Source organism: Ochotona princeps, chromosome 3 (genome assembly GCF_030435755.1).
Source record: "Ochotona princeps isolate mOchPri1 chromosome 3, mOchPri1.hap1, whole genome shotgun sequence".
Classification (NCBI taxonomy): Eukaryota; Metazoa; Chordata; class Mammalia; order Lagomorpha; family Ochotonidae; genus Ochotona; species Ochotona princeps.
The window spans coordinates 114,620,209-114,645,571 of record NC_080834.1 but is presented as its reverse complement, the minus strand read 5'-3'; the positions used below and the strand labels follow the sequence as shown (position 1 = coordinate 114,645,571).

Sequence of the window (25,363 nt, the reverse complement as noted above, 5' to 3'; positions counted from 1 at the left end):
TAAGAAACAGCAGGTGATGCACGCAGGCAGATCCCTGACGTCCACACAGGAGACCTGAATCTAGTTTCCAGCTCTTGAATCCATCCTGGCCCAGCCCCAGTCACTGCATGCATTCAAGAAGCGAAATAGTGGATAGAGTATGTGTTCTCTCTCTCTCTCTCTCTCGTAAATATTTCAAATAAAAGAGGAAGGATCTTCTGTTGTCTCTTTCCACGGTCATTTTCTATAAGGTGCAGTAGCTATGGTGGAATCCCGTTTCCCATCAAATTCTATTTATTCATGAAATAGCCTTGTCTATATAGTGCTTTGTGGTTTTCCAGGCATTTCCAAATATACTTTGATTTTGGAAGCCAATATGCAAGGAATGCAAGCTGTTAATTATTCCCAATAGTAAGTTAGTGATGCTCAAATGATCCACCCCCAGGTCCGGAACTAACAAGCCATGTACTGGGCTTATTCACTCCATTCATTCCTATTCATCCATTCATTCAAGTAACAAGGATTATGAACTAAATGATCATGAAAGCATAGCATCTGCCCTAAGAAGCCCTTTGTTTCGTGAGATACAAAGAAAACTGCACACCAGGGATAACTCCACCATGAGCAGAAGTTAAAAAAAAAAAGGCATCCAGGTAAAAATTCTGAAGTCTGGATTTTGACAGAGAGAGAAGTGACTAGGCCCAGAAGCCAGTGACTGGTAAGGAAAAAGACAAGTGTAGGTCATCTGATTCTGCTCCAATAGAATGTGTGCATGGGTCCTGGCAGGAGCTGAGAGAATGAGGTCAGCGGCGGCCAAATCCAGGCCTTGGATATGCCTCACCCTCTGGGCTGAGCTAAGGACAGCCAAGGTGCTCAAGTTCAGAAATATGCTAATCTCCAAAAAGCTTTCTGGGCTGAGCTCACCCATATGCAATAAAGGCTGCTGGTGGCAAGCTTCATCTTTTAATCTTGTGATGTCTTGAAGCTAAATGACTCAAGAGCTGGGTTTGAATGAGTAAATTGTTTGCTGTAGCCTATGTATGTATACACACATTTTTCATACACCCACATGGACAGCGTTTACATCCACATATAGATGATAAAAAAAAAAATCCCCAAAACCCTGTAAACCTCACACGCAGACACATTTAAATAATGTGCATGTCTAGACTGACCTCTTGGGACATGTTCAGATGGAGATGGGTTTCTAAGAGAGGTTACCCCTGCAAGACAGTCACCTATCCTACAGGAGTCAGCCACTGATAGAGGCTGGACAAAGTAAATGCAGAGATACATTCTCACTCCAGGGTTTTGTGTCCCGTGAGCTTGCTGGCATGTAGCAGTTTTCCATTCTCAATAAATGAAATTCCATGGCCTCACTGAAATTTTTCTTCTCTGCCATTTTGTTTGTTTGTCTTCAGCCAGATAAAGTATTATTGATTTTGGACTCAGCTACAGGTAATATGACACAGAGAAAAGAGCACTGAATAAGGAGTCAAGAAACCCAGATTCTGTCCTTCAACCACCCTTTTGGAGGGTGACCTTGGGCAAGGGCCTTCAAGCTCTCTGGGCTTCTGCTTTCTGTGTGTTAAGTGAAAAGGGTGGCTTGGTGTTCTGCAGTTGCCTCCCAGATCTAAATCTGGAATACCATCTCCTCCGCACCCCACAATTCCATTTCCCTTCATGAACTCTAAAACCCAGGACTAAATAAACTGGATTCTGATTACCTATTTCCTAACTAAATAAGATCCTGCTTCCTCTCACTTAAAAAAAAAAAAAAAAAAGAAAAAGAAATCCAAATCATGTATAATTTAAATGATCAGTACAGTCACTGGTTGTTTTGGTTTAAATTATGCATTGTTGCTATTTGGGGGAAATTTAGACTGGATCCCAAAGTATGGGATCACTGACTAAGAACAATAAGCCCCCAAAGTGACAGGGATAAAGGCCTATCCAGGCAGGATCTGCTTTTAATGCACTGAGCCCCAGTTTACAAAAAGAGCATTCACTGTGTACATTAAAGAGCCACAGAGACAGAGAGGGCCTGGTGAAGCTGCAGCAAATTCTCCTAGAAGCCACTGACCTTGGCTGCCTTTCAGGGGCCAGGCATATTCCCCAGGAGACGCTCAGCAGGCCAGCTTTCCTGAAAGCTGAGGAACAAGTGAGAATTCCCTGCAGGAGCCCACTTCTACAAATTTGGGAATTCAGACCTGATCTGCGCTCTGATTATTACATTCAGATCCCTGTCTGGCGGGCACACCTCACCCACCCCAAGGCTGCTCAAAGGACCCAGGCCTCTGGGTATGCAAGTGGGTCCACCTGTGCATCAAAGCCTTTGAGCCAGCAGCTCCGGCAGCACCAGGGCTTGCTTCCCCTCCTCTCCATCTTCCACATCTCTGGCAGGCAGGCAGGAAAACAGTAGAGACAGCCCTCGGCTAGCCATCTAGGCCACAAAGGGCCATTTCAGTGCAGTGTGCAACATTATCCCTTTCAGAGACAGATGGCATCAGCATGGATTTCCCCAAGTGTGAACGGCCCTGGAAGTCAGCCCCTCAGCAGCCGGGAACCCTCGTGGCTGCCCCCATGCCTGCAGGCTCTAAGCTGGGGAGTTCAGTATCTCAGAAAACCTCGTCCAGAAAAAAAAAAAAAAAAAAAAAAAAAAACCCATGGCAGAAAAATCCGAACACAAGCTAAAATCTCATCAAAAACACTTTCCACTAGAGGGGTGATGGCAAGCTGTGGGCCCAGGTACATCCCCAGCAAGCAGCTTTGCCCATTGTTCAGGTCTCTCTCTGCTTTGCTGTTTGCCCCTCCTCAAGTCTGGTCATTCATCCACCTGATTAACTCGCTGGCAGCAAGTCCCTGTGCAGAAAGTAGGGCAAATGAACACACAGTCCGTGGAGCGGGAAGCCACAGCCCGGGGCCCAAGCCCCTAGCCTGCTGCTCCCAGTCCCCACCTCCACTGCCCAAAGGGCAGAAGACAGTGCCTGTGGCATTTCGGCGCCAGGCGAAGACACGGCTGGGCGGTCGTGAGAAACCATGGAGCTGAGGCTGTCTGAGGACCACCACCGCCCATCTCAGAGCATCCGCTATTCCTTCCAACTCCATGGCAACCTCCTGCAAACCTCACCTCTTACACTAAGGCACTAAGGGGAAAGGGACAGCACAAAAGTCAGAGGTTGGGAAAGAGAGGTGTTAAGGCAACCAAAGGGAAAGTATCACTTTGATCACAGATGCAGCTCTTTCAAACATTGCTGTTGAAAGAGGTCATGCCAGAAGTACTAGGGATTCCAGTACACAGCCTGGAGATGTAGCCTCACATTAACAATGTGTTCTTCGGGAAGGCACCGTGGACTTGCATTTCCTAACCCCCCAGCAAGTTTCAGTGCCAACAGGCACCATCCACTCACATCCTGCCCATGGGTTGCACAAGTACATGCACTTGCTATGCTTTGTATTATTGTTGTTGTTGTTGTTGGTTCAGAAGAGCGACAAACCGAGTTCAAGTTGGAGTTCAACCCCCAGATCGCCCCTTCCACTGCCTCTCCCCTCACTCTTTTCTGGCGGACAGCATCTAATCAAACTGGCAAAAATTAAAAAAAAAAAATCCCCACCTCCTCAAGAAATGTGGTGGGATTGGGGGCTGGGGCTGAGGAAGCATTGAGGCAGCCGTGGAATTGTCATCTCCAGGCGAGAGCAAAATGGATTCTATACCAGTGATGTCTTAGTCAATAGCAAGCCACGGCGTCTGAGGTAATGCACGCGGAGGTAACGCGCGGAGCAATGGGCTGGGGGAGGGTGGTGCTCTACAAAGGACCGGCTGCTAGCCGGGGAAAACACACACACACACACACACACACCATGCACCACACACACTCCGGGGAGTTCCGGTCTGAGTGGGAACAGCAGCAAACACATCTCTTTCACCTGCTTAAGTTCAGCCCTCGAGCGGTAATGATCCAGCCACAAAGTAGGAAAGCTCTGGCAGGACCAGGGTAAGCCATAAATAAAGGTGAGTGGCAGGCTCGCAGTTAAGGAAGGGGGCGCCAAGAAGGAGCCCCTGTGCAGGACGATGGGGAGGGGGTAGGGGACGGCAGCTGCCATCCCTACAAGACCCGCATAGCAATAACTGCCCCTTCTCCCCGCCCCCGAAGCGGCTGGCACGGCTATGCGGGGACAGCCCAGGCTCACAATGTCATCTCGCAGGTAGCTGGAAAACGTGAGGGGCCAGCGCCTTTATGCGCGCTGTTCTTTCTGCAGAAAGGGGTAGTAGGGGGTAGTAGGGTCTCGAGCACAGGACGACTGCCCGGGGCGTGTACACACACACACACACACACACAAAGCTCTCTCGGGGGATCGTCGGCCACTGGCAGGACACGTTCTGCACAACCCCGGCCATAGAGGCTCAGCCCAGAGCGCCTCGGCAACCCAGGATCCAAGCACGAGCACGGACTCCGTCCCCGATGCCTTCTCCCGCAGCCCCCAGACCATGCGCCGACCCCGTTTCTCACCCCACCCACCCTCCCTCCGCACACCACCGGGGAGAAATCGGAAAACGCGTTCTGCTCACCCTCAGAGCCGAGAGGTCGATCTCATCCAGGCTGCGAGCCGGGGAGTCGCTCGCCATGGCTACTTCTTCGGCCGAGAAATGGAGCAAAGCCACCCCCAAAGCTTCTCCCTTGGAAATGCCACCTTGGTCTATTTCCCTCGCGTCCTCCTGCGGGTATCGAGCCAGAGGCTCCGGGCCCAGCCTCCCCCGCCCACCCCGGCCCCACAGCGCCGGATCCCAATCCTCCGCGGCGCGCCGGTCCGCCGGGTCCGAGAGCCCAACCTGTGCGGATCCCCAAGCCCGGAGCCGCGGTGCGTGTGGGCTGCGCGCCCCGATCGGCTAAGGGCGCTGGGGCTGCGTGGGTGTATTTAAATGGGACATGCTTCTTTGCTTGTGCGTGGATGGCGGCTGCATTGGCTGTTATAATGAGACACATCAACTCCTCCACTCAGCTGGGGGGTGGGGGTGGAGAACCACACAGAACTGTCTATCACCGCTTCCTGGGAGGAGTAAAGGGGGGAGGCGGAGGGGGCGTGGTCTCCGACTGGGGAGAGGCCGCGCTTCCTGACCCCGTCCCTCTGCACCCGCGTGCTTGGGGGAAGGGCACGCTCCCTTCCGCCCAGGTTCTTGCGAGCTAATCGGGCTGCATCGGCCTGGCAGCCCCTGACCCTTGGCGTGCTTATCGCGGAGATTCTAGCTGTATTTGTGTGTGCCCAGTTCGTGCACTGCAGCAAAATGGCCCTTCAATTCCATCTTGGGGTTTCTCGGCGGGGTTCAAATGCTGAAAAAAAAAAAAAGAAAGAAAACCAGAAAAGGGGGGAAAAAACACAGCAGCGACGCACTCCCTCCCCCACCCCCCAACAATTATTTGTGGGGCTGGAGTAAGGCGGACTGGTGCAACTAGTGCATATAAGGAGTTGTGTGCCGGGAAGGGGATCCGCCTCCAGGCGTGGAACGAGCGGGGGAGAAGCGCGCACGCACAGCGCGCTCGGCCTGGCGCTCCTGCAATTGCAGCTTTGGGGCTCGGGTCCCCTCCCACCCCCCACAGCAGCCTCCCACCCCCACCCCACCGGGGTGCAAGGCCGCCGGTCCCAGTGGCCGGTCACTCTGCTTCGGGGCTGACCAGTTTTGCCAGAAGCGGGAAAGCTGAGGAATCGGAGCTGCCAAGCGCCACACCCAGGACCAGCTGGTGCCGCAGTTGCGGGCGCATCGGATCTCAAAAGCTGGCTCTCGGGTGCAGCAGCTAGGAAGGAGCCTGAAGGTAACACACTCCAAAGCCCGCGCTGCTTCAGGCAGCCCTCGCCGCCCGCCGAGCCCGGCCTTCCTCCTGCAGGCGGCATGTCCTCGCCGAAAAAGCCCGGTGCACCACCAAAGTTTGCCCGGCGGGTGAGAACGCCCGATTTCAGCGCACTGGCTGTCTCATTTAGCGGTTGGGTGTTTTGTCACTTTGAGTGGGAAATCACCTGCCCCGCTGTGCAGCCTCCCTCTCCGGCCTCGGCCACACGGCAAACGCTGAAACCAAACTCTTCCTCGCCCGTCCCCTTCACATATAGCAGAAGCGTGGAAAGCGTTCTTCCCCTGTCAGCTTCACCAGGAATTCACTTGTGGCCAAGTGCACAGAGCACTTCTAAGCCTCGGAGTAAGGCTTTGAATGAATGAATGAATGAATGAATGAAAGAAAGAAAGGAAGCCGGGGCAGCTGCCATCTCATGCCTGCCGGCACCCATCACAGCACTTTTGAACAGCAGTGCAGTGTGGAGCGTACACCATAACATACTAGAAAAAGAAAAAACTAGGGCCAGGTGTGGTGGCCTAGCTGCTAGAGTCCTTGCCCTGCAAGCGCTGGAATCCCATAGGGGCGCTGGTTCTAATCCCGGCGGCCCCACTCCCCATCCAGCTCCCTGCTGTGGCCTGGGAAAGCAGTCGAGGATGGCCCAAAGCCTTGGGACCCTGCACCCATGTGGAGACCCGGAGGAGGCTCCTGGCTTCAGATCTGCGTAGCTCAGGCGGTTGCGGCCACTTAGGGAGTGAATCAACACAGAAGATCTTTCTGTCTGTGTCTCCTCTCTGTGTATCTGACTTTCCAATAAAAATGAAATTAATCGTAAAAACTACCTGAAAAATGAACGTTATGCGTCAAACGTTTCGACCTGCTGTTAAAAACATACTGCTTCTCGTTTTCTCATAAAATGAGTAAAAAGAGTAGCGTCATACGTCACCAGGTGACACCATGATGACATAAACATGACGTCACAGCCCTAACCTTTCCTTCCACATTTGCTTTTCTTACACTTTCCCTAGACGACGTCCTGTCTCCGTGCAGAAAGAAGATTTGGCATTGGTATCTATAAACAACCTTTTACTTTTTTGGAACACCAGACATATGGAAATCAACATTTTGTCCCTTCCCCCAAAAGTCATTATTGTATAGTCTGGGTTTTATTTGAAATATCACGAAGAGATGGTTTCTTGCGATGAGAGCAAGCTGTTCAGGCCAGGCGAGTGCCATGATCCTGGCATTCAATTCTACCCTGGGGTTTAGAATGAGGCTGGAGAATTATGGATGCTCTCCAGTGATTGGTACCATGCAGAGGAGAGCGTGGGTGAGCCCAGAGCAGGCAGGAAGGACTGTTGGCTACAGGGAAGGCTGTCAAAGGGAGGACTGTAATAGCAAAGGTACCTTAGCCAGAAGAGGTCAGTGAGAGGTGCCCTGGGCCTCTGGGGGAGTGCAGGTGAAGCAGTTTGAGGGGAAGAAGCAGCCCAGGACCTATCAGGAAGAGGTTTGCATGCCGGGGAAGGGACTTCAACTTATCTCTTTGGTCAAATGTATATCATGTTTCACATGTTTCAGTGCAAGCTTCCTAATTTTTCACCATGTCCATGCACTACCTTCTATGACTACTTACTTAACATTTTTCCCCTTCAAATCAACACATTTCCTTTTTTGTTGTTGCATTTAAGAGAAAACATGAATTATTACATAATTGGAAAACTAGCAATACTTACTTTAAAAATACAAAGGAAAGAAGCTATTAAAATCAATATAAGGGAAATAAAGCAGTATTGTCCAATTCAGATTTCTAGCCTAAGTGCTGTGCTTAGTTTCTTAGCAGACATAGGCGTTTGTCCTAGCTGCCATTTGGGGTATCCACATTTCACACTGCAATGCCTGGGTTAAAGTCCTCTTGTCATTCCAATTCCTGCCAATGTCCATCCAGGGAGACTGAATCCCTGCCACTCATGTGGGAGACGTGGCCGGAGTCCCCAGCTCCTGGTTTTGGGTGGCCCCACCCTTACTGTTGTAGGCATTTCTGGAATGAACCAGCAAACGAGAGGATGTCTCAATCCATCTCTCTGCCTTTTAAAGAAATAAAGATTCCTAAGTCACATTAAAAAAATAATAACAACAAATGTCAGGAAAGACATCACAAAATTTCCAAAGGTGAGATTTTCCTGTTAGCACAGTCTGAAGAAGGTAGAGAACTGACTGTATCTGCATGCAGCTGGGAAGCCATTATATTTGCCTAACTGTCTCAGCCATGGTGGGAAGCACAGGCACCAGCAGCTAACACACAGAACCACCTCCAGGAAGAAGGGGGCTAGAGGAAAAGGACGCTTCAACAGGGATACTTCAATTATTTATTTATTTAGAAATTAGCTTATATTAGGCCAGCACTATAGCCTAGTGACTAAATCCTCATCTTGCATACACCCGGATCCCATATGGGTGCTGGTTCATATCCCCTCTGCTCTACATCCCATCCACCTCCCTACTTGTGGCCTGGGAAAGCAGTCGAGGACGGTCCAAGTCCTTAGGACCCTGCACCTGTGTGGGAGACCCAGAAGAAGCTCCTGGCTCCTGGCTTTGGATTAGCTCAGCTCTGGCTGTTGCGGCCACTTGGGGAGTGAACCAGCAGATGGAAGACCTTTGTCTCTCCTTGTCTCTGTAAATCTGCCTTTCTTTAAAAATAAATAAATCCTTTTTCAAAAAGAGAGATTAGCTCATATTGTTAGATATTTGGAATTATTAAACTAGGATAGTTAATAACAGATCTCCATTAAATTATTTTCTATCTTTATGTATTTTTTATCACTTTTGTATTTTAAAAAATATTCATCAAAAATGCTTAAAAAGGGGGGTTATGTTCATATTAGATTCAACGCTATTAATGTCAGGACTGTGCAGTAAGTAAATCATTCTGGAAATCAAAATCACTGTGGAGCTTCAAAAAGTGTGTATCACATATCTTTTGTCACCACAGACATATATACAGACCTGTAGTTATTACTAAAAAAAAAAAAAAAAAAAAAAAAAAGAACAAAAAATGCTTAAGCATTTATTAGAGCAAAAGGGGGGAAAAAGCAAACATAGGTGGTCTAGATTCAAATTCAAATCACTTCCTAGATTGTATATAGCAGGCAGCACTGGATTGGCAGTCCAGCTATAGACCAAAACTCTAGAAGGTGAAAGCTTAAGGAACTTCAAATTCCAAGACTACAGCCATGAGAAGGCACATTTACTGTAGTGAACAACTAAATAAAGTCAGGCATTCCTTCTTCCATTCAGGTCACAAACATATAAAGTGTTTATTTGGGGCAAGACATGATACCAGGCCCTGTAGATAAAGGCTTGTTAGCACAAAGTCCTTGCATTTGCTGACATAAACAATTAGCCTGCAAATAAATAATCAGCTCCAGAGATTATATACACAGTGATAACTACTACCTAGAAAAAAGAAAAAAAAAAATAACCCTAATCACAATGATGAGACTGAGCGAGTGGCCATAACTACCCAGCCCTTACACACACTCTGGGAGTATGGACGCTTGGGCCAAGGCTTCAGGATGGCACCACAAAGAGCTGCTCCTCCAGGTGCCAGGAGAAGTGGGAACACACATACATGGCCCTGTGCTGCACCGTGTCCTGTCCTGGCCCCCTTCCCACGATGGTTAGCAAACCAAGTAGTCATAATTACAGCTAGCCCCATAGGCAAAGGAGAGTTCCAAGGAATAAGAAGAACAGGATTTCCAACTGTTCATGGAACTCTACGACTGTGCAAGAGAGGCCCCAACTTCAAGCAGCACACAAGATCAGCACCCAAAGTTATTAATGGAGCAGAGCTTGATAATGTGGCTTTTTATCCTTGCAGAGATAGTGCGGGAGTTTGGATTCATAAATTAGCCAAGTCATCACAAAAAATAAACCAGCCAGAGAACTAATTAAGAATGCATTTATTGAATGGAAAATAAATAGATGGAATAAGAAGCAATGTGACAGTACAGATATTCTTCCATGCATTTGTTTTTAAAGATTTTATTGTTATTGGAAAGCCGGATATACAGAGAGGAGGACAGACAGAGAGGAAGATCTTCCATCCGATGTTTCACTCCCCAAGTGAGCCGCAACGGGCCGATGCGCGCCGATCCGAAGCCGGGAACCAGGAACCTCTTCCGGGTCTCCCACACGGGTGCAGGGTCCCAATGCATTGGGCCGTCCTCCACTGCTTTCCCAGGCCACAAGCAGGGAGCTGGATGGGAAGTGGAGCTGCCGGGATCAGAACCGGCGCCCATATGGGATCCCGGGGCGTTGAAGGCGAGGACTTTAGCCGCTAGGCCATGCCGCCGGGCCCCATGCATTTGTTAAGGTCTGTCTGTTTGTGCCTAAAATCATTGGTTGGAAACTAAACCAGATGGTGATGGTATTAAAGAAAAAATAGGGTGTGTATACTTCACCTCATGAGCGGAAGGAAGGCTCTTAGAAAAGACCCATGAGTGTGATCAGCATTGTGACAGGTCGGGTTAAGCTACCACCTGTAACACTGGCACCCTGTTCAAGTCCCACCTGCTCCACTTTTCATCCAGCTCCTTGTTAATGCGCCTGGGAAAGCAGCAGAAGATGGCCCACATGCTTGGGCCCCTGCAGTATGTGGGAGACCTAGATGAAGCTCCTGTCTCCTGCCTTCAGCCTGGTCCAGCCCCACCCACTGTCGCCATTTGGGGAGTGAACTAGTAGATGGAGCTCTCTCGCTCGCTCTCTCTCTCTCTCTCTCTCTCTCTCTCTCTTGTTCTCTGTTTATCCCTTTTGCCCCATAACTATCTTTTAAATAAATCAACGTAAAACGTGTTAAAGACTTGAACATAAGACTTGACACTGTAAAACTACTATCAGAAAGCATAGAGGGAAATCTCCTAACCTTGAGCTGAGCATTAATTTCTTTTCCTTGTCTAGGATTGTAGAAGCTCAGCTAACAATGGACACATGGGATTTTATCAAACTAAAAAGTGCAGACATCTAAGGAAACAATTAACAGCGGCCTCACAACAGGGAGAGAATAGTGGCAAATCACCACCTGATAAGGGGTTCGTATCCAAAATATACAAGAAATTCAAACCATAGACAGTGGGAAAGCACGTAACCTGATTTTAAAACAAGCAAGGGCAGAATTTAAAAAAAATAATAATAATAAAAAAAAAAAAACAGCAGAGCAGAATAATGAGCCCTAGAGATAAACCCAGGTATTCGCAGCCAATTGGTTCTTGGTGAGGGCAGCAACTGTGTATGTGTGTGTGTGTGTGTTTGTGTGTGTGCGCGCGTGTGCTTGAAACAGAGCAAGAGATGGGGAGAGAGAGAGAGGAAAGGATCTTTACTAAAAGGTGGGAAAGTGGATTTTCATGTATAAAAGAATGAAACTGACCCCTCTCTCACACACACACACAAATTAACACGAAATGAATCAAAGCTCTACATCTAAGACGCAAACTTTTGAAAGTACTAGAAAATAGAAGGGAAATTCTTCAAGACATTGGCCTGGACAAAGAGTTGAGTATGATCCCCAAAACACAGGTAACAAAGGAGAAATTTGGGAAGTGGTCTTACGTTGCACTGGAAAGCTTTGTAAAGCAAACAACAAGAACAGGGATAATAAAATAGCCAAGAGAGTAGAGAGATGGCATAAAAAGCAGGAGACAATATTTATAAATTATTCATCTGACAGGAATCCATTTCCAGATAATACAAGGAACTCAAATAACTCAAGAATAACAACCATCAAATAATATAGCTTAAAATAAATGAGTTGGCGCAGTGGCATACAAATATACCAGATATCAAATTTTGCATCTGGGGGAATGACTGAAAATATTTTAAACCTTTTTATTCTTGCCCAGGAGAAGTTGAAACAGTATGATTCTGTGTGAGCATCCTGACGCGCTGGGCTGCCTGTGGTCTCTGTCCTCAGAGATCCCTGGTTCATTGCCGTTTGGTGTTTTGTCCAGACACACAGGGAATTTTTTTTTTTAATGTGTGAGATTTCCATTCATATCAATAGGAATCATCCATTTAATTCCCTCGGGCACCCGTGGGAATCAGTATCGATCCCTATTGTCCAGATTAGTCACAGACCAGAGCTAAACCAAGACTGATGAAACGGGCGTGCCTGCATGGTACCGTAAGAATATCATAGAGGTTGTAATGGGAACCGTGCAGTTCAGCAATGCATCCGCATAAGCACCTACTTCCGCAGTAGACACGAATGCATTCCTGCAGTAAAAGACAGTTTTCTTTGTGAATAAGAACGAAATGGTGTTTAAACAATGTTCTTCATTCAAAGCCATGTTTCTGTGAACATCTTTCTGGGTCATAACTGGATTGGACTGAGGACTGAAGAACAGAAAGGGTATAACCTCTTTCAGGAGTGCCAAGGGCGTAGGCAGATGAGCTGTTCCCCCTGTTGCATTGCCTTGGACAAATCAGGCCTTAGATTACATGTAAATCACCATGCTGTGCCCACCTCCCTCTGGTACCTGCCACCGCGTGTAGCAGTTGTGTATATTGTGTTAAAATTCAGCTCGTTAAGTATTACTTTTGTATTTGACAGTTTGGGGTTTTTTTGGTTTGTTTTTATAAGTTGAGTGTTGAGGCCATTAGTGACAGTATTTTTCAGTTTGGGGTAAAGGCCTTCTGCGGGATCCAAACTATCATTATTTATTCAGTGTTGCTGCTTCCCGGTCTACGGGGGCGGCTGACCCCGCCACCAGCCTGGCGCTGCCTGAAAAGCTACAGGAGCTCGTTCCAAGGCATTTTATAGATTTTTAGAAACCAAATAAATGCAGATTACTATTTAGTATACTAATTATATTAAACCAGCAGAAATAGAAAGGCAATAATATATATATATATATGGGGGGAGAGGAAAGATTTTTTTTTTAAAATCAGTTTACACCCAGTCCTGGTGACAGCCCTAAAGTTTTTCTAGTCTGTCCGTCCTTATTCACCCTTGGAGGATCTGAGTTGCTGCAGGAAAGATTGCCATGTTCACATGTGGTGGACACATGCTTTTAGCAACCGCTTTGTTTATGTAACAGTAAACTGTCATATGTCTTATATGTAAATTTTTCCTTTGACATTGGTTTCAAAGATGTATTATTTTCTGATGGTTACCATGAGCTGTAAAATGAAAGATCAATATCTGATATTCTCCAAAATAATAAATTTTCAGAATTCATTGGGAAAAAAATAAAAAATAATAATAAATGAGTTGGCTAAATAGGCATTCAAAAACAAGCAAATAGTCCAACTTAAAAATGAATGAATTAGAGCCAGCATGGCGGTGTACAGGCTAAGCACCTGCCCGCAGTGCCAGCATCCTGTATGGGCATCAGCTTGCGTCCCAGGTATTTTACTTCCGATCCAGCTACCTGCTTATGACCTGGGAAAGCAGCAGATGGTGGCTCAAATCCTTGAGCGGCAGCTGTTGCAGCCATTTAGGGAGTGAATCAGCGGTGGAAAGCCTCTTTCCCTGTATCTCCTCTGTAAAACCACCCTTTCAATTAAAAATAAGTATTTTTAAATGAATTGTTATGGGGTGCAGCCAGCAATAGCCAGTACCCATTGACAGTGGGCAAATGAAATTTGGCTGTGTCCCCTACCTCGGACTTGAAGGTGGGTCTAACAGCAATGGAATGATAATTCCATCCTCAACCACCCCCTCCTTCATGAACTAATTTAGCCAGGATATTGGATACAGACAAGCCCAATTGGTCTAGGTGTTTTTAGCTACAAGCCCAGTTCCTGTTCCTACCCATCCCAACCAGCACTAATCAACTCCTTAGCCCACAACACTTAGGTATTCCCTCCTGCCCACCTGTACTCACCTATCAACTGAGAGGGGATGGTATTGTGTTGTGTGCAACCACTGCCCTCACAAGCCCCTTTAAAAGGCCCGTGAAGCAGGGGCTCTCACTCTCTTTCTGGCCAGGTGCTTCCATTACTCTGGCACCTCGACTCTTGGCTGACCCAGGACAGGTAATCCCCTGAGCATGGTCCCTGTGTACTGCTTAGATGGGACAATGGTTATAACAATGTTGTTTCTGGTGTGTGTACTATCTGGAGTTCCAGGAGGGGTGAGGCCTAGCAGTGATGGAATGTGGGCAGAGAAGCCAGGGAAAGGTGAATGTCTGCAGCTTAGTAAGTGTGTCCAGGTTCTTTGTGAGTGTGTCCAGGTTATTCGTTGCATGTCTCTTAGGATAACTTATATTGTTGGGGAAGCTGGGACATAGGTCTTCAGCTTAATGGATGGACTTAAGGATAATGACCACTTGTTCCTTTTGGGATTATGATTGGTTGGATTGTTGTATGGACTTGTATTATGATTGGTTGGATTGCTGTGTGGACTTGTGATTTGCTATTGTGCTCTACTATCACCAAGCTTGGTTAATAAAGACCCCTTAATAAACCTTAGACATGTCTAGTGTGATCTCGCTCACACCCCGCAACAGGATAAGCTAGCTGAATAGACTTTTCTCAAAGAGACGTACAAATTACAATATGAAAAATGCTCAGCATCACTAGTCATTAGCAACATGCAAATCAACACTACAATGTCATCTCTTACACAGTTAGAATGAATAAGGCAACAACAACAAAAAAAACAAACTTCTTGGGGTATTCTTGTTTGAATCCAAGCTAATTTTTTTCTGACAGTCGAAATTTCAGCTCCTATTTAAAGTTACTGTGTCAGTCATTTTTCTGATCGAAAATTTCCCTTATATTTCCACATGTAATGTCAGTGGCAATGACATCATATGTCAACTGTTTAGTTTTTACCGAATACAATAGCAAGTTAAGTTTGAACTGATTCTTCCTTGTCCTGGTAGCATTGTCTAAATTGTGGCTTCTCTGCACGGAAGCTCCTAATGCCTCATGATGGATAAAATTTTATGATTGCATTTAACAGCAAAAGTAAATTATACCAACTCCCTGAACATTTTTTCCTTTTGGAAAACAAAAACACATGGCTACTTTGTACTATCTGCATTCACATGGCAAATGTATATATGAAAAAGCTGATTTTTTAAAAGAAAAATAGAAATTCAGTATCGGGTCCGGCATAATAGCATAGCAGCTAAACACACCGGGATCCCATATGGGCGCTGGTTCTAATCCCAGAAGCCCCGCTTCCCATCCAGCTCCCTGTTTGTGGCCTGGGAAAGCAGTGGAGGACGGCCCAAAGCTTTGGGACTCTGCACGCGCGTGGGAGACCTGGAGGAAGTTCCTGGCTCCTGGCTTTGGATTGGCTCAGCACTGGCCATTGTAGTAACTTATGGAGTGAATCAGCAGATGGAAGATTTTTCTCACTGTCTCTCCTTCTCCTCTATTATATCTGAATTTCCAATAAAAATAAATTAATCCTAAAAAGTTCAGTATCAAAAGGAAAAAGATTGCTGACAAGGATACAGAGAAAAAGGGAATTTTCGTACAATGTTGGTGAGAATGAAAGTAGCGTAGCCACTATGGAAGACAACATGCAGGTTTCTCAAAACATTAGAAGTACAGGTGCCATATGATCGAGCAATCCCAATACTGGGCATATAGTCAAAGGAATTAAAACCAGTATGTTGAGGGGACACCTGCCCTCATCTGTAAATTGAGGTACTATTCACCATGGCCAACAGATGGAATCAGATGAGGTGTCTGCCAGTTTATAGTGGGCAAAGAAAATACTACACACACACACATACAATGAAATGCTATTCAGTGATAAACAAATGAAATTTCTGTCAGGTGAAGACATATGAATGGAACTGGGAGAGGTTGTGTTAAGTGAAATAAGTCAGGCACAGAAAGATTGATATCAAACGCTGTCACTTATGTGTAAAAACTTAAGATGATGTCAAAGAAACACAGAGTAGACTAGTGTTTACCAGAGCCTGAGAATGACGTGGAAAAGGATGGGAGAGAGAGTACAGGCATGCAATAAGATGGGAGGAAGTACTTCCTCCTCTCCCTCCCTTCGCCCCTTTCTTTCCTTGTTCCTTCCTCCCTTCCTTCCTTGTCTTTCCTTCCTGCCTTCCTCGCTTTCTTTCCTCTTTCCCTCCCTCCTCCTTCCCTCCTGAGAGAGCTTCTCTATGCTGGTTCACTCCCCAGATGCCTTAATGACCGGGACTGAGCCAAATCTGGCAGCCAGGAACTCAGTCCAGGCCTCTCACGTGAATGGCAGGAACCCGGTTACTTGAGGTGTTATCGGTGCTCTTCCGGGTCTGTGGAAAGCAGGAAGGTGGAATCCAGAACCAGAGGCAGGCATCAACTCAGGTCAACACCGAGGCTAAATGCCCACCCCAAGAATAACTTCCAATATTCAACAGCACAATAGTGTAACTATGACTAACAATAATTAATGAGATTTTGTGTTGATTTTTTAAAAGTTTCTTACTTTTGAGGGAGGAAGGGGAGGTGGAGGGGGTCAATCCCTTTACCTACAAATCCACATTATGGAAAATAATAAAAAAAAAACAATTTTTAAAGATTTATTTATTTTTATTACAAAGTCAGATATACAGAGAGGAGGAGAGACAGAGAGGAAGATCATCCGTCCAATGATTCACTCCCCAAGTGAGTGCAATGGCTGGTACTGCGCCAATCTGAAGCCGGGATCCAGGAACCTCTTCCAGGTCTCCCACACGAGTGCAGGGTCCCAAAGCTTTGGGCCGTCCTCCACTGCTTTCCCAGGCCACAAACAAGGAGCTGGATGGGAAGTGGAGCTGCCGGGATTAGAACTGGTGCCCATATGGGATTCCAGCGCGTTCAAGGCAAGGACTTTAGCTGCTAGGCCACGCCGCCGGGCCCAAAAAAACAATAAATTTAAAAAAAAATTATTTGCTTTCTTTTTATTTGAGAGAGATAGAGAGTTTCTCTCCACTATTTCATTCCCCAAAATACTGACAACAGGCAGGGTTGTGTCAGCCTAAAGCTAGAAACCCAAACTCAATCCAGGTCATTTTGTGGGGGTAGAGACACAAGTGTGTGAGTCTTTATCTGCTGTTTCCCAGGGTGTCCCTGGGATGCAGCAAGCTACAGTGATAAGCGGATCTAGGACTTGGACTCAGAGACAAGGTGGGAGAAACCTGGAAGAGACCTTAACCACTATGCCAAACATCTCTCCAGGGTATTTCAGGGTAACTAACTGGATTTGGAATACTATCACAGAAAAAGGAAATTTGTCTGAGGTGACAGACAAGCCAATCACCCTAAGCTCTTCATCACATAATGTGTACACGTGTTGAAATTCCACTCTGTATCCATAAATACGTATAGTTAACATGTGTCAATTGAAACTATATTTAATGAGAAAAGAATATGAATAGAGAGTTCTTGAAACAGTCAAATGGCCAACAAATGCATGAAAACACATTTATCATCACTAATCATCCAGGACATGCAAATCAAAACCACAGCCAGATACCACTTCACATCTGTTAGAATGGTTGTCAGAAAAATGACAAAAGGGAACACGTGATGACAAAGATTTATAGTAATGATGGTGGGAGCTAACTCAGCACGTACGGAGGAGAGTACGGAGGTTCCTTCAAAAGCAGAATTCCTGTAGATCAGAAATCACAAAACGGTATTCCATCCTAAAGACATAAAATCAGCATTTCAAGGAGGTATCTTCGTTCTAATGTTCCTTGCAGTATATGATTTGCAACCATTAAACTATGGACTCAACCCTCAGTGTCCTTCAACAGATCAATAAAAATGCAGCACACATGCATAGTGGAATATTGTTCAGTCTGTAAAAATGATCATCCTGTCACTTGTAACAAACGGAGGAACCTGGAAGGCATGAGGTGAAATAAGCCAGGCACAGAAAGACAAATACGGCTTGATCCCACTTGAACTTGAAACTGGAAAAAGTTGAACTTTGAAACCAAGAGGAGAATGGTAGTCACAAAGGACCAGGGGATTGGGAGTGAGGAAGTGAAAGTAGATAATTAATGAATTCCTGTTTGTAAGTTGCCCTGCCTAAAGCATTTTGTCAGAACAAAATGAGTGGACTAAGACATGATCTGTGTATTTACACATTTAATCTCTATAATCTTATAAAATAGGCCGTTTTGTTAGCATATTCATTACACAGGTGAGTAGACTAGAGAAAGGTTAATGACATTACCAAGTACAGAAGCACTTGAACAACTGAGAGTTTCGAGTCAGACCTAGCCATCATGATGAACACATGCAAGCTGAAGCAGTTGAAAAGATTGGGCCTAGTTTTCTTCTAGATCTCAGGAGAAACGGGGAACAACAGAAAACTTAAGTAACAGAGAATAGATTTTTAAAAACATGGAGAACAAAGTTCCAAGTTTTAGGGTTTACCACTCATGTTTTTACAAAGGTAATGGGCTCTCTCAAGTCTCCAAGGAAAAGGTGTGTATAAAGTGGTCCCCCGTGATCACTTCAGACACTGGGATGCCAAGCCACATTGATTAACAAGCAGGGAAATCAAGTCTGGTGGGGGCTATAGGAATATTTTTCTTCTTTAAAAAGTGAAAAAGGGGAAACAGAGGGGGACAAAGACACTGGAGGGAAGAGGAAACAAACGACCCAGAGGAAACTTCCTGCTATGATAGCCCTCCTCAAGATGGTTTCCAGGGGACATCACTTTTTAATATTCATATCTGTGTAGATCCTGTCAACACAGAACACCAAGAAGTCCCCAAGGCATGCCAGCTTGGGCTGTCTTCTCTTGCTTCACTTGCTGTGAAGCAGCATTTCTCAGCTTCAGCACTACTGACCTTTCAGAGCTAAGAGAACCAGGGAGTGGTCGGTTCTACACAGTGTAGAATCTGTTCCTGGTTCCCGTCCACTCAGTGACACCGGGTAACACTTTACCCATTATGACAACTTGAAATGTCACAAGACATTGCTCAATGTCCTCTTTGGGATAAGAATACCATCAGTGACAACCACTGCTCTACGGAAAGCCTACCGATATGTCCTATAAAGACTCACGCTGCTCTCCAGGCATGTTAAGTGAGATCTTACATGAATTCTCTAGCCCAAATCAAAGATTCAGATGGCTACCATCACAGCTGCCTTTGACGTAACCAAGTGAGAGATCTTGAGCTAGAATGCGCCAACCTGAGTTCTTAACCTATGGAAACCAGGACAGAGAATAACTCGTGTTGTTGTCTTCAGCCACTCGATTCGCTATTCAGCAAGAGCTAAGTCATAAATTATCTTCAGACTGAGCAGTGTAGTAGTTTGGGCTAGAGCAGCTGTTTGCCTTCCAACCAGGAAAGGAAGAGTTTGAAAAACAAACAAACAAAGAGAATAAAAGGAGAAGAAAAACACCTGTCTCCTTTAGGACATCATCGAAGTACTTAATCAGATCAGAAATAAACTATCTTTGAATTTCTTTTTATATAGATACAAGTTTTCTCATTATTTAAGCCACATTTAGTTGAATATTCTGTTATTTGCAGCCAATGCAAATAGTTAATTTAGTCTTCACCATTGCTAAGTCATATAATTGAGAGGGATAATGATAATCTATAACTCTAACGCTCATATCCTGAAGATGGGCAGAAAAATATTGATATTACCTCTCAGCATATAAAAAGGATGTCAATTATGCATAATAAATAGAAGAGTAACCAGACAGATGAATATAAATTGAGTGTTTAAGGTACAAGCTCCTTGTGAGGAACAAAAATGGAATAAGGGTAACTGAATACATTTTTTACAAAATGAAGAGAAGAATAGACACCATATTGTGGTGTATCAAGAATATACTTAGCTTGGAAGGCCTCTGCAGCAGCCATTCTGGTTTAGCGTGTGATGCCAAGCAGAATATTGTCCCTTCCGAGATGTCCACCTCCCAATCCCTGAAGCCTGCAATCAAATCGTCTTGCAAAGCAACAGGGACATTACAGGTGCAATTAGACTAAGGAATTGGAGATGGGGAGATTATCCGGGATTCTTGCATAACCACAAATTGCCATAAAAGTGCGAGAGGACTGCAGAAAAGGATTGAGGAAGATGGCCTATGGAAAAGTCACATAGAGAAATGCAGTCTCGCCTTATGCTGTACGCCAGGAGAGTGTAGATGGGGCAAAGCTACAGATTCTTCCTCAAGCCTCTGTTAAGGAACAAAACACCTCGATTTTAGCCCAAGGTGACCTGCTTTGGACGTCTGAGCTACAGTCAAGAAAGGCAATAAATCTGTGTTGTTTAAAGTCATCAAGTTTGAAATAATTTGTCAGGGCACTGATTAAAAAAACAAATACAGACTCCCTGTACCCATATTTCACTTTGATTGATTATCTCACTTCCTTTGATTACAGGTTATTGAGGCTGTTACTGAGGGTTTCTACTCATTGGAAGCAAAAGAGTGAGGCGGTATCTGAGACTGGGGCCATATAAGTTCCCTTCAACCCCTTCCCCAAAGTCCAGAGCTCCAGAAGCATGTCCACAAGACTGGAAATGGCTAATGCCAATTCGTTGTAGTGGCTCAGCAAGGAGGTGGCCAGGAGACACCAGCCCTGGTCCTTCAGCCTCAGCACAGCAAGCTTTGTTCTTGCCCAGTTTTCAGCCTGGTTCTCTGTGCTCTTTATTGCTGTGCTATAAATCACCCTGAAACTCCCTGAAGCAAGCACACTGATTTTTATGGTGCAGCTTCTGCAATCAGGGCCCGGTGCAGTGGGAAGGATCATTTGCTCCCCGGAGCAGCAACTGGGAATGGAGAACCCACCTCCAAAATGGCTCACTCACATGCCCAGCCAATTTCATGATCAGTGTCCGCGAGTAAGTGCTCAGGCACAGCTGGTGGTCAAGGGCTCCAGTTCCCCCCTGCCTGGGATGGCAGGGCTTCTTCAGGAACTGTGTCTGTGTGGCAAGGACAATCATCCCAAGCGAGGTAGGTAGGAGCTGTGGAGTGACTCTAATCGAACGTTGTCACAAATGTACCCCAATTCATGAGCAAAACACACCCAGCTTCCTAATGGGAGAAGGATCTCAGTCACCTTGAAGAACAGCGCATGGAGCACAAGTATTGTCACAGTATTTTCAGAAACTAAATCCTATCACCTTCTTCATACCTTTCTGTCAGTACCTTGTCCTTAGGCCCCTTCCCTTTTGCCCACTCTAGCTGGAATTGGTTTACAACCAAAGAATAATGAAGCAGGCATATCCACAAATATATCAGAAAAGGGATATCCAAATATCCTTGTTAGACAATACAAGCTCTAAGATCTTATCAAATACCAAAGTAAATCTGCTGTATTTAATTAAGAATCCGTGTCTTCTTTAAGTCTCCCATACAAAACTGACAAAATTTGAGTTTCCTGAAAGCAGAAAGTATGCACCCCACATTCTCAGACCACAGCATTCATGTGACAGATCTTTCCTAACATATAATTCACAATTTGCGGACAGCCTTCGCTAGGATTACCTTTGTGCTTGCGCTGAAACTTATTACCAGGGACCTGACCAGAAGTTCATCCACACCTTTCACAGCTCTTCTCTGGAAAAGAAAAAACTTTCAGTTTCTCTTTGTGCCATCACTCAGCCCTTCTGGCTTCCAGGGAGCCTCCCGGGCAGCATCCCACTGTCTGGCTCTCCGAGACTCCTCTGTTCTCCATTGGTGACACTGTTGATTATTTTTGAATTAGCTTGACTTTCTTCCCTTTCTTCTGTTTCCAAGCTGTACCCCAAGGTGTTTAGGAGCCTGAAGGTCAATATTCTGTACCCCGTATAGTGTGGTCTAAAGTGAACAGCAGGCTGTCTGAACCTGCCTAAGGTGAAGTCCAGAAATAGATAAATAACACACCTGTTTTATTGTCCTCATTTCTTCCTTTAATTAGACAGATAGGGAGTACGCCCAGCAGTTCTTGGAAAATGGGATTAAAAGATAAACTTACTTTGGTCCAAAATAGAAAAGTCTTCAAAAAGTTCTCCGAAAATATATATTATGAAAAAATAAGCAAGGATTTACAAGATTCTTATACCAGAATAAGCTTATCTTTTAATCCCATTTTCCATAGTCTTACTATTGTCAAATGACTATTTCTTGTCTGAAACGGGTTTGTAATGTTTTTGATAAGTATCTATCATTATGTCAGCCCAGAGACAAACACAACACCTGTCTAAAACACCAGTTTAACACTTTCTCTAAAAATAGAAAGCTGTTTTTAGGAAAAATTTGGAATGCAGCTTCTTTCTTCTTCTTCTTTTTAATATTTATTTTAGTTTTACTTGACAGAATTGCAGAAAGGAGAAGGAGATATTTCATCTCTTGGTTCACTGCTCAAGTAATCACAGTCGCTGGTAATGGGCTAATCTGAAGCCAGGAGCCCCCTCTGGGTCTCCCATGTAGGCGTGTAGGGGACATATTCCATTGCTTGCCAAGTTCATAAGCAGAGAGCTGGATCAGAAGTGGAACACCCAGAATACCACCTGGCACCCAAAAGAGTTGCTGGTGCTGCAGGCAGAGGCTTGGTCCACTATACCAGGGTACCAGCCCTGCAAGCATTTTCAAAACAGGATTTTCTGCTTTTATCATTGGTGAGTTTTCTAAAAACAAACATGTATAACATTTTTAAATTTTTAAAAATTTTTAATTCTTCAATATTTGTTGTAAAAGTTTAAGTGTTGATTTTTTTTGGCAATTACTTAATTTTAAGTTCTCTACTGGCTTTATGTTTAATCGTACTCTGGGCAGATAATGAGATTTTTGATTTGTTTTTTTCCTCAATACTTTCTTAGGGCCTGACCTGCAACAGTAAGCATTCCATGCATGTCTGGTCAATGACCCAACACACTGTAATAGAGATGATGAAAGGACATTGCTTCTGACCACCAGGGCCTGTCCAGATCGTATCAAAAGCTTCTGGGGCTTTGATACCTTCTGGCTGTGTCTTTGTTTCTACTTTTTCACAGAATACAAAAACATGTGTTGTTTGATTTTAGACTCAAAGTTCCTCTTTTCCTACTTTAGACAAAACATAGCTTTCAGTCTTTGATGTCATGTCCCTACATTTGAATGGCATAATTCCAGAGTTTATCCAGAGCTGGGGTGGGGGAGGAGTAGCTCAGCTGGATTTGGATCCCTGCGTGGTGTCATAGGGTAGATAAAGGGTTTTTTCTTTTTAATCAGACTTTTAAAGTTGGAAGGGACCTATAGATAACAGAGTTCAAACCCATCATTTTCCAGATAAGGAAAGCAAGGGCCAGAGACAATGTGGCTTAGCTTCAGAGCTCAGGAAAGGGCTTTGCAGGGAGAAAAGGTATGGCTGTATTCATCGCTATGGTTCCCCACAATGGAAAGGATGCTCTTTGAAAGACAAAAACAGGGGCCCGGTGGCATGGCCTAGCGGCTAAAGTCCTCGCCTTGAAAGCCCCGGGATCCCATATGGGCACCGGTTCTAATCCCGACAGCTCCACTTCCCATCCAGCTCCCTGCTTGTGGCCTGGGAAAGCAGTCGAGGATGGCCCAATGCATTGGGACACTGCACCCGTGTGGGAGACCTGGAAGAGGTTCCTGGTTCCTGGCTTCGGATCGGCGTGCACCGGCCCATTGCGGCTCACTTGGGGAGTGAATCATCGGATGGAAGATCTTCCTCTCTGTCTCTCCTCCTCTGTGTATATCTGGCTGTAATAAAATGAATAAATCTTTAAAAAAAAAAAAAGAAAGACAAAAACAGTTCATCAGTAGAGCAAACACGGATGGACTGAGAGCACATTGAAGCCAGAACATGCTAAATCCACCCAAAATTCCATATTTGCTGCGATTAAGCATGATTAGTTGATTCTGAGCACAAAGAATCTCATGGCTAAACTCTGCCAAAAACTGATCATCAAAATTACTTAAAGATCTAACTTGCTCATGAGTTTACGAGAATGTGAAGCCAGTTTCTCCCTCACACAGCCACTCATCAAAAACACGTGTTGAAGACAGAAATCATCGAAGTGACCTCTGCCCTTATAACTTAGGCAGTATTTCTGAAAATGTCATTCAGGTAGTTCTTAACATAAAGACTGAGTGAGGAACCCTTAGAGCCTGATTCAAGAGCCTATTCCCAGCATACTGGGAGGCAGAATTCAGGAATATTCCATTCCAAACAAGGACCTCATCACATGCTTTCATCTCATTCTCTAACATGTATTGAGTGCTTATGATGGCCAAGGACTTTCCTTGACTTGATGGTAAGAGACAAAACCAACTTGACTCAGGTCAAGGTACAGTGAAGGGATTAGGAGTGGAAGGAGTTATGGAACAGAGACCAGGTCTTGGAGGAAAAAGAGACTCCTAAAGCTGTTGGGCCGAAGTTTCTGAGCTCTTGTAGATCTTGGCAGTGAGTTTTCAGTGAAAAGACTATGAAACATTGATTTGGATTCTTTCTTCCTGTCTATTACCATGGCAGAAGGAAAACTGGTTGTTCTGGAAGCCTTAAGGAAAACAACCAAGGAAAAAGCTCTTTCTGTTGGAGAGTAACAGTGGAGAGCAACATGGTCTGAGTGTTTGAGTCCTCTTGATACCCATGTCTTTAAACCCCAACCCACATGGTGTCAGGAGAGGGATCAGTGCCCTTGTGGAAAAGCTGCTGATGGTCCAGGCACTGTACTGCCGTGGCCTAAGCCACCGCTCGTGATGCCTACATCTCATAGCTGAGGGCTGATTTGAGTCCTAGTTACTCCATTTCTGATCCAGCTTCCTGCTAACATGCCTGGGAGGCAGCAGTTGATGGCTCAAATGCTTAGATTCCTGCCACCTGTGTGGAAGCCATGAATGAAATTTCTGGATCTTGGTTTCAGCCTGGCCTAGATTTGAATGCTGAGGGTAACTGAAGAATCAACTAGCAGATGGAAATCAATCGACTAATATTTCCCCCTCTCTCTGCCTTCCAAAGAAATCTTTAAATAAGTAAGTAAACACGGATATGAGGGCACAGAAGAAGGTACTGTCTGTAAGGAAGCGAACTCTCACGAGACACTAAATCTGCAGGCACCTTGGACTTGGAAATTCCAGCTCCTGATAATGCTGAGAAAGATGTTTCTGTTGTTTACACTCATCTAGTATAGCGTATTGTAGAAACAGCCTGAACGTACCTGACTCAACCAAAGCAACAGGTCAACCTTGCTCCAGGAAGTTGGGAGATTACTTGGCTGTTCAGCAAGCAGGCTGTCCTATTACTTTATTCCTCTATGTCATACCACAACCTTCTGCTTTCAACATGGCACTGAGAACATGTGAGTTGAAACCATGCTGCCTTTTACCCACAGAGTGGTGATCAAAGGGTAAGCCCATTCTGTAGGGACCCTTTTTGTTCATTCAAAAAATACAAATCAGCCTGAACACATCCCACTCAAGTCATACAGGGCTGCTGTTCTGTTTTCTAATGGGTATATGCTGAGAGTTGAAATCTAGTCTGAAAGCCTTTTGCAATTTGGGAAGAAAACTTTTATTTTTTAAGTCTTACTTGACAATTCTAATTGTATGGCAAAGTAGAGCATACCCTTCCTCCCTGTATACAACAGTAGTTACAACTGCCATCAGTCTG

General features: G+C 45.2%; 1 protein-coding gene across 7 annotated transcripts in view; it reads right to left on the bottom strand.

Moving 5' to 3' along the window:
- Positions 1-5,003, bottom strand: part of TNIK (TRAF2 and NCK interacting kinase) — a 397,078-nt gene extending 392,075 nt beyond the window's left edge. For 4 of the 7 annotated variants that reach the window (XM_004591298.3, XM_058661110.1, XM_058661113.1 and 1 more), the window contains exon 1: positions 4,550-4,965. In XM_004591298.3, coding sequence (XP_004591355.1) covers positions 4,550-4,606 — 57 coding nt within the window. In that variant the 5' untranslated portion in view covers positions 4,607-4,965. Of the gene's footprint in view, positions 1-4,549 lie in introns of all 7 variants that reach the window. The other 3 variants (XM_004591299.3, XM_004591301.3, XM_058661109.1) reach the window with 2 other exon arrangements.
- Positions 5,004-25,363: the final 20,360 nt, after the last annotated feature.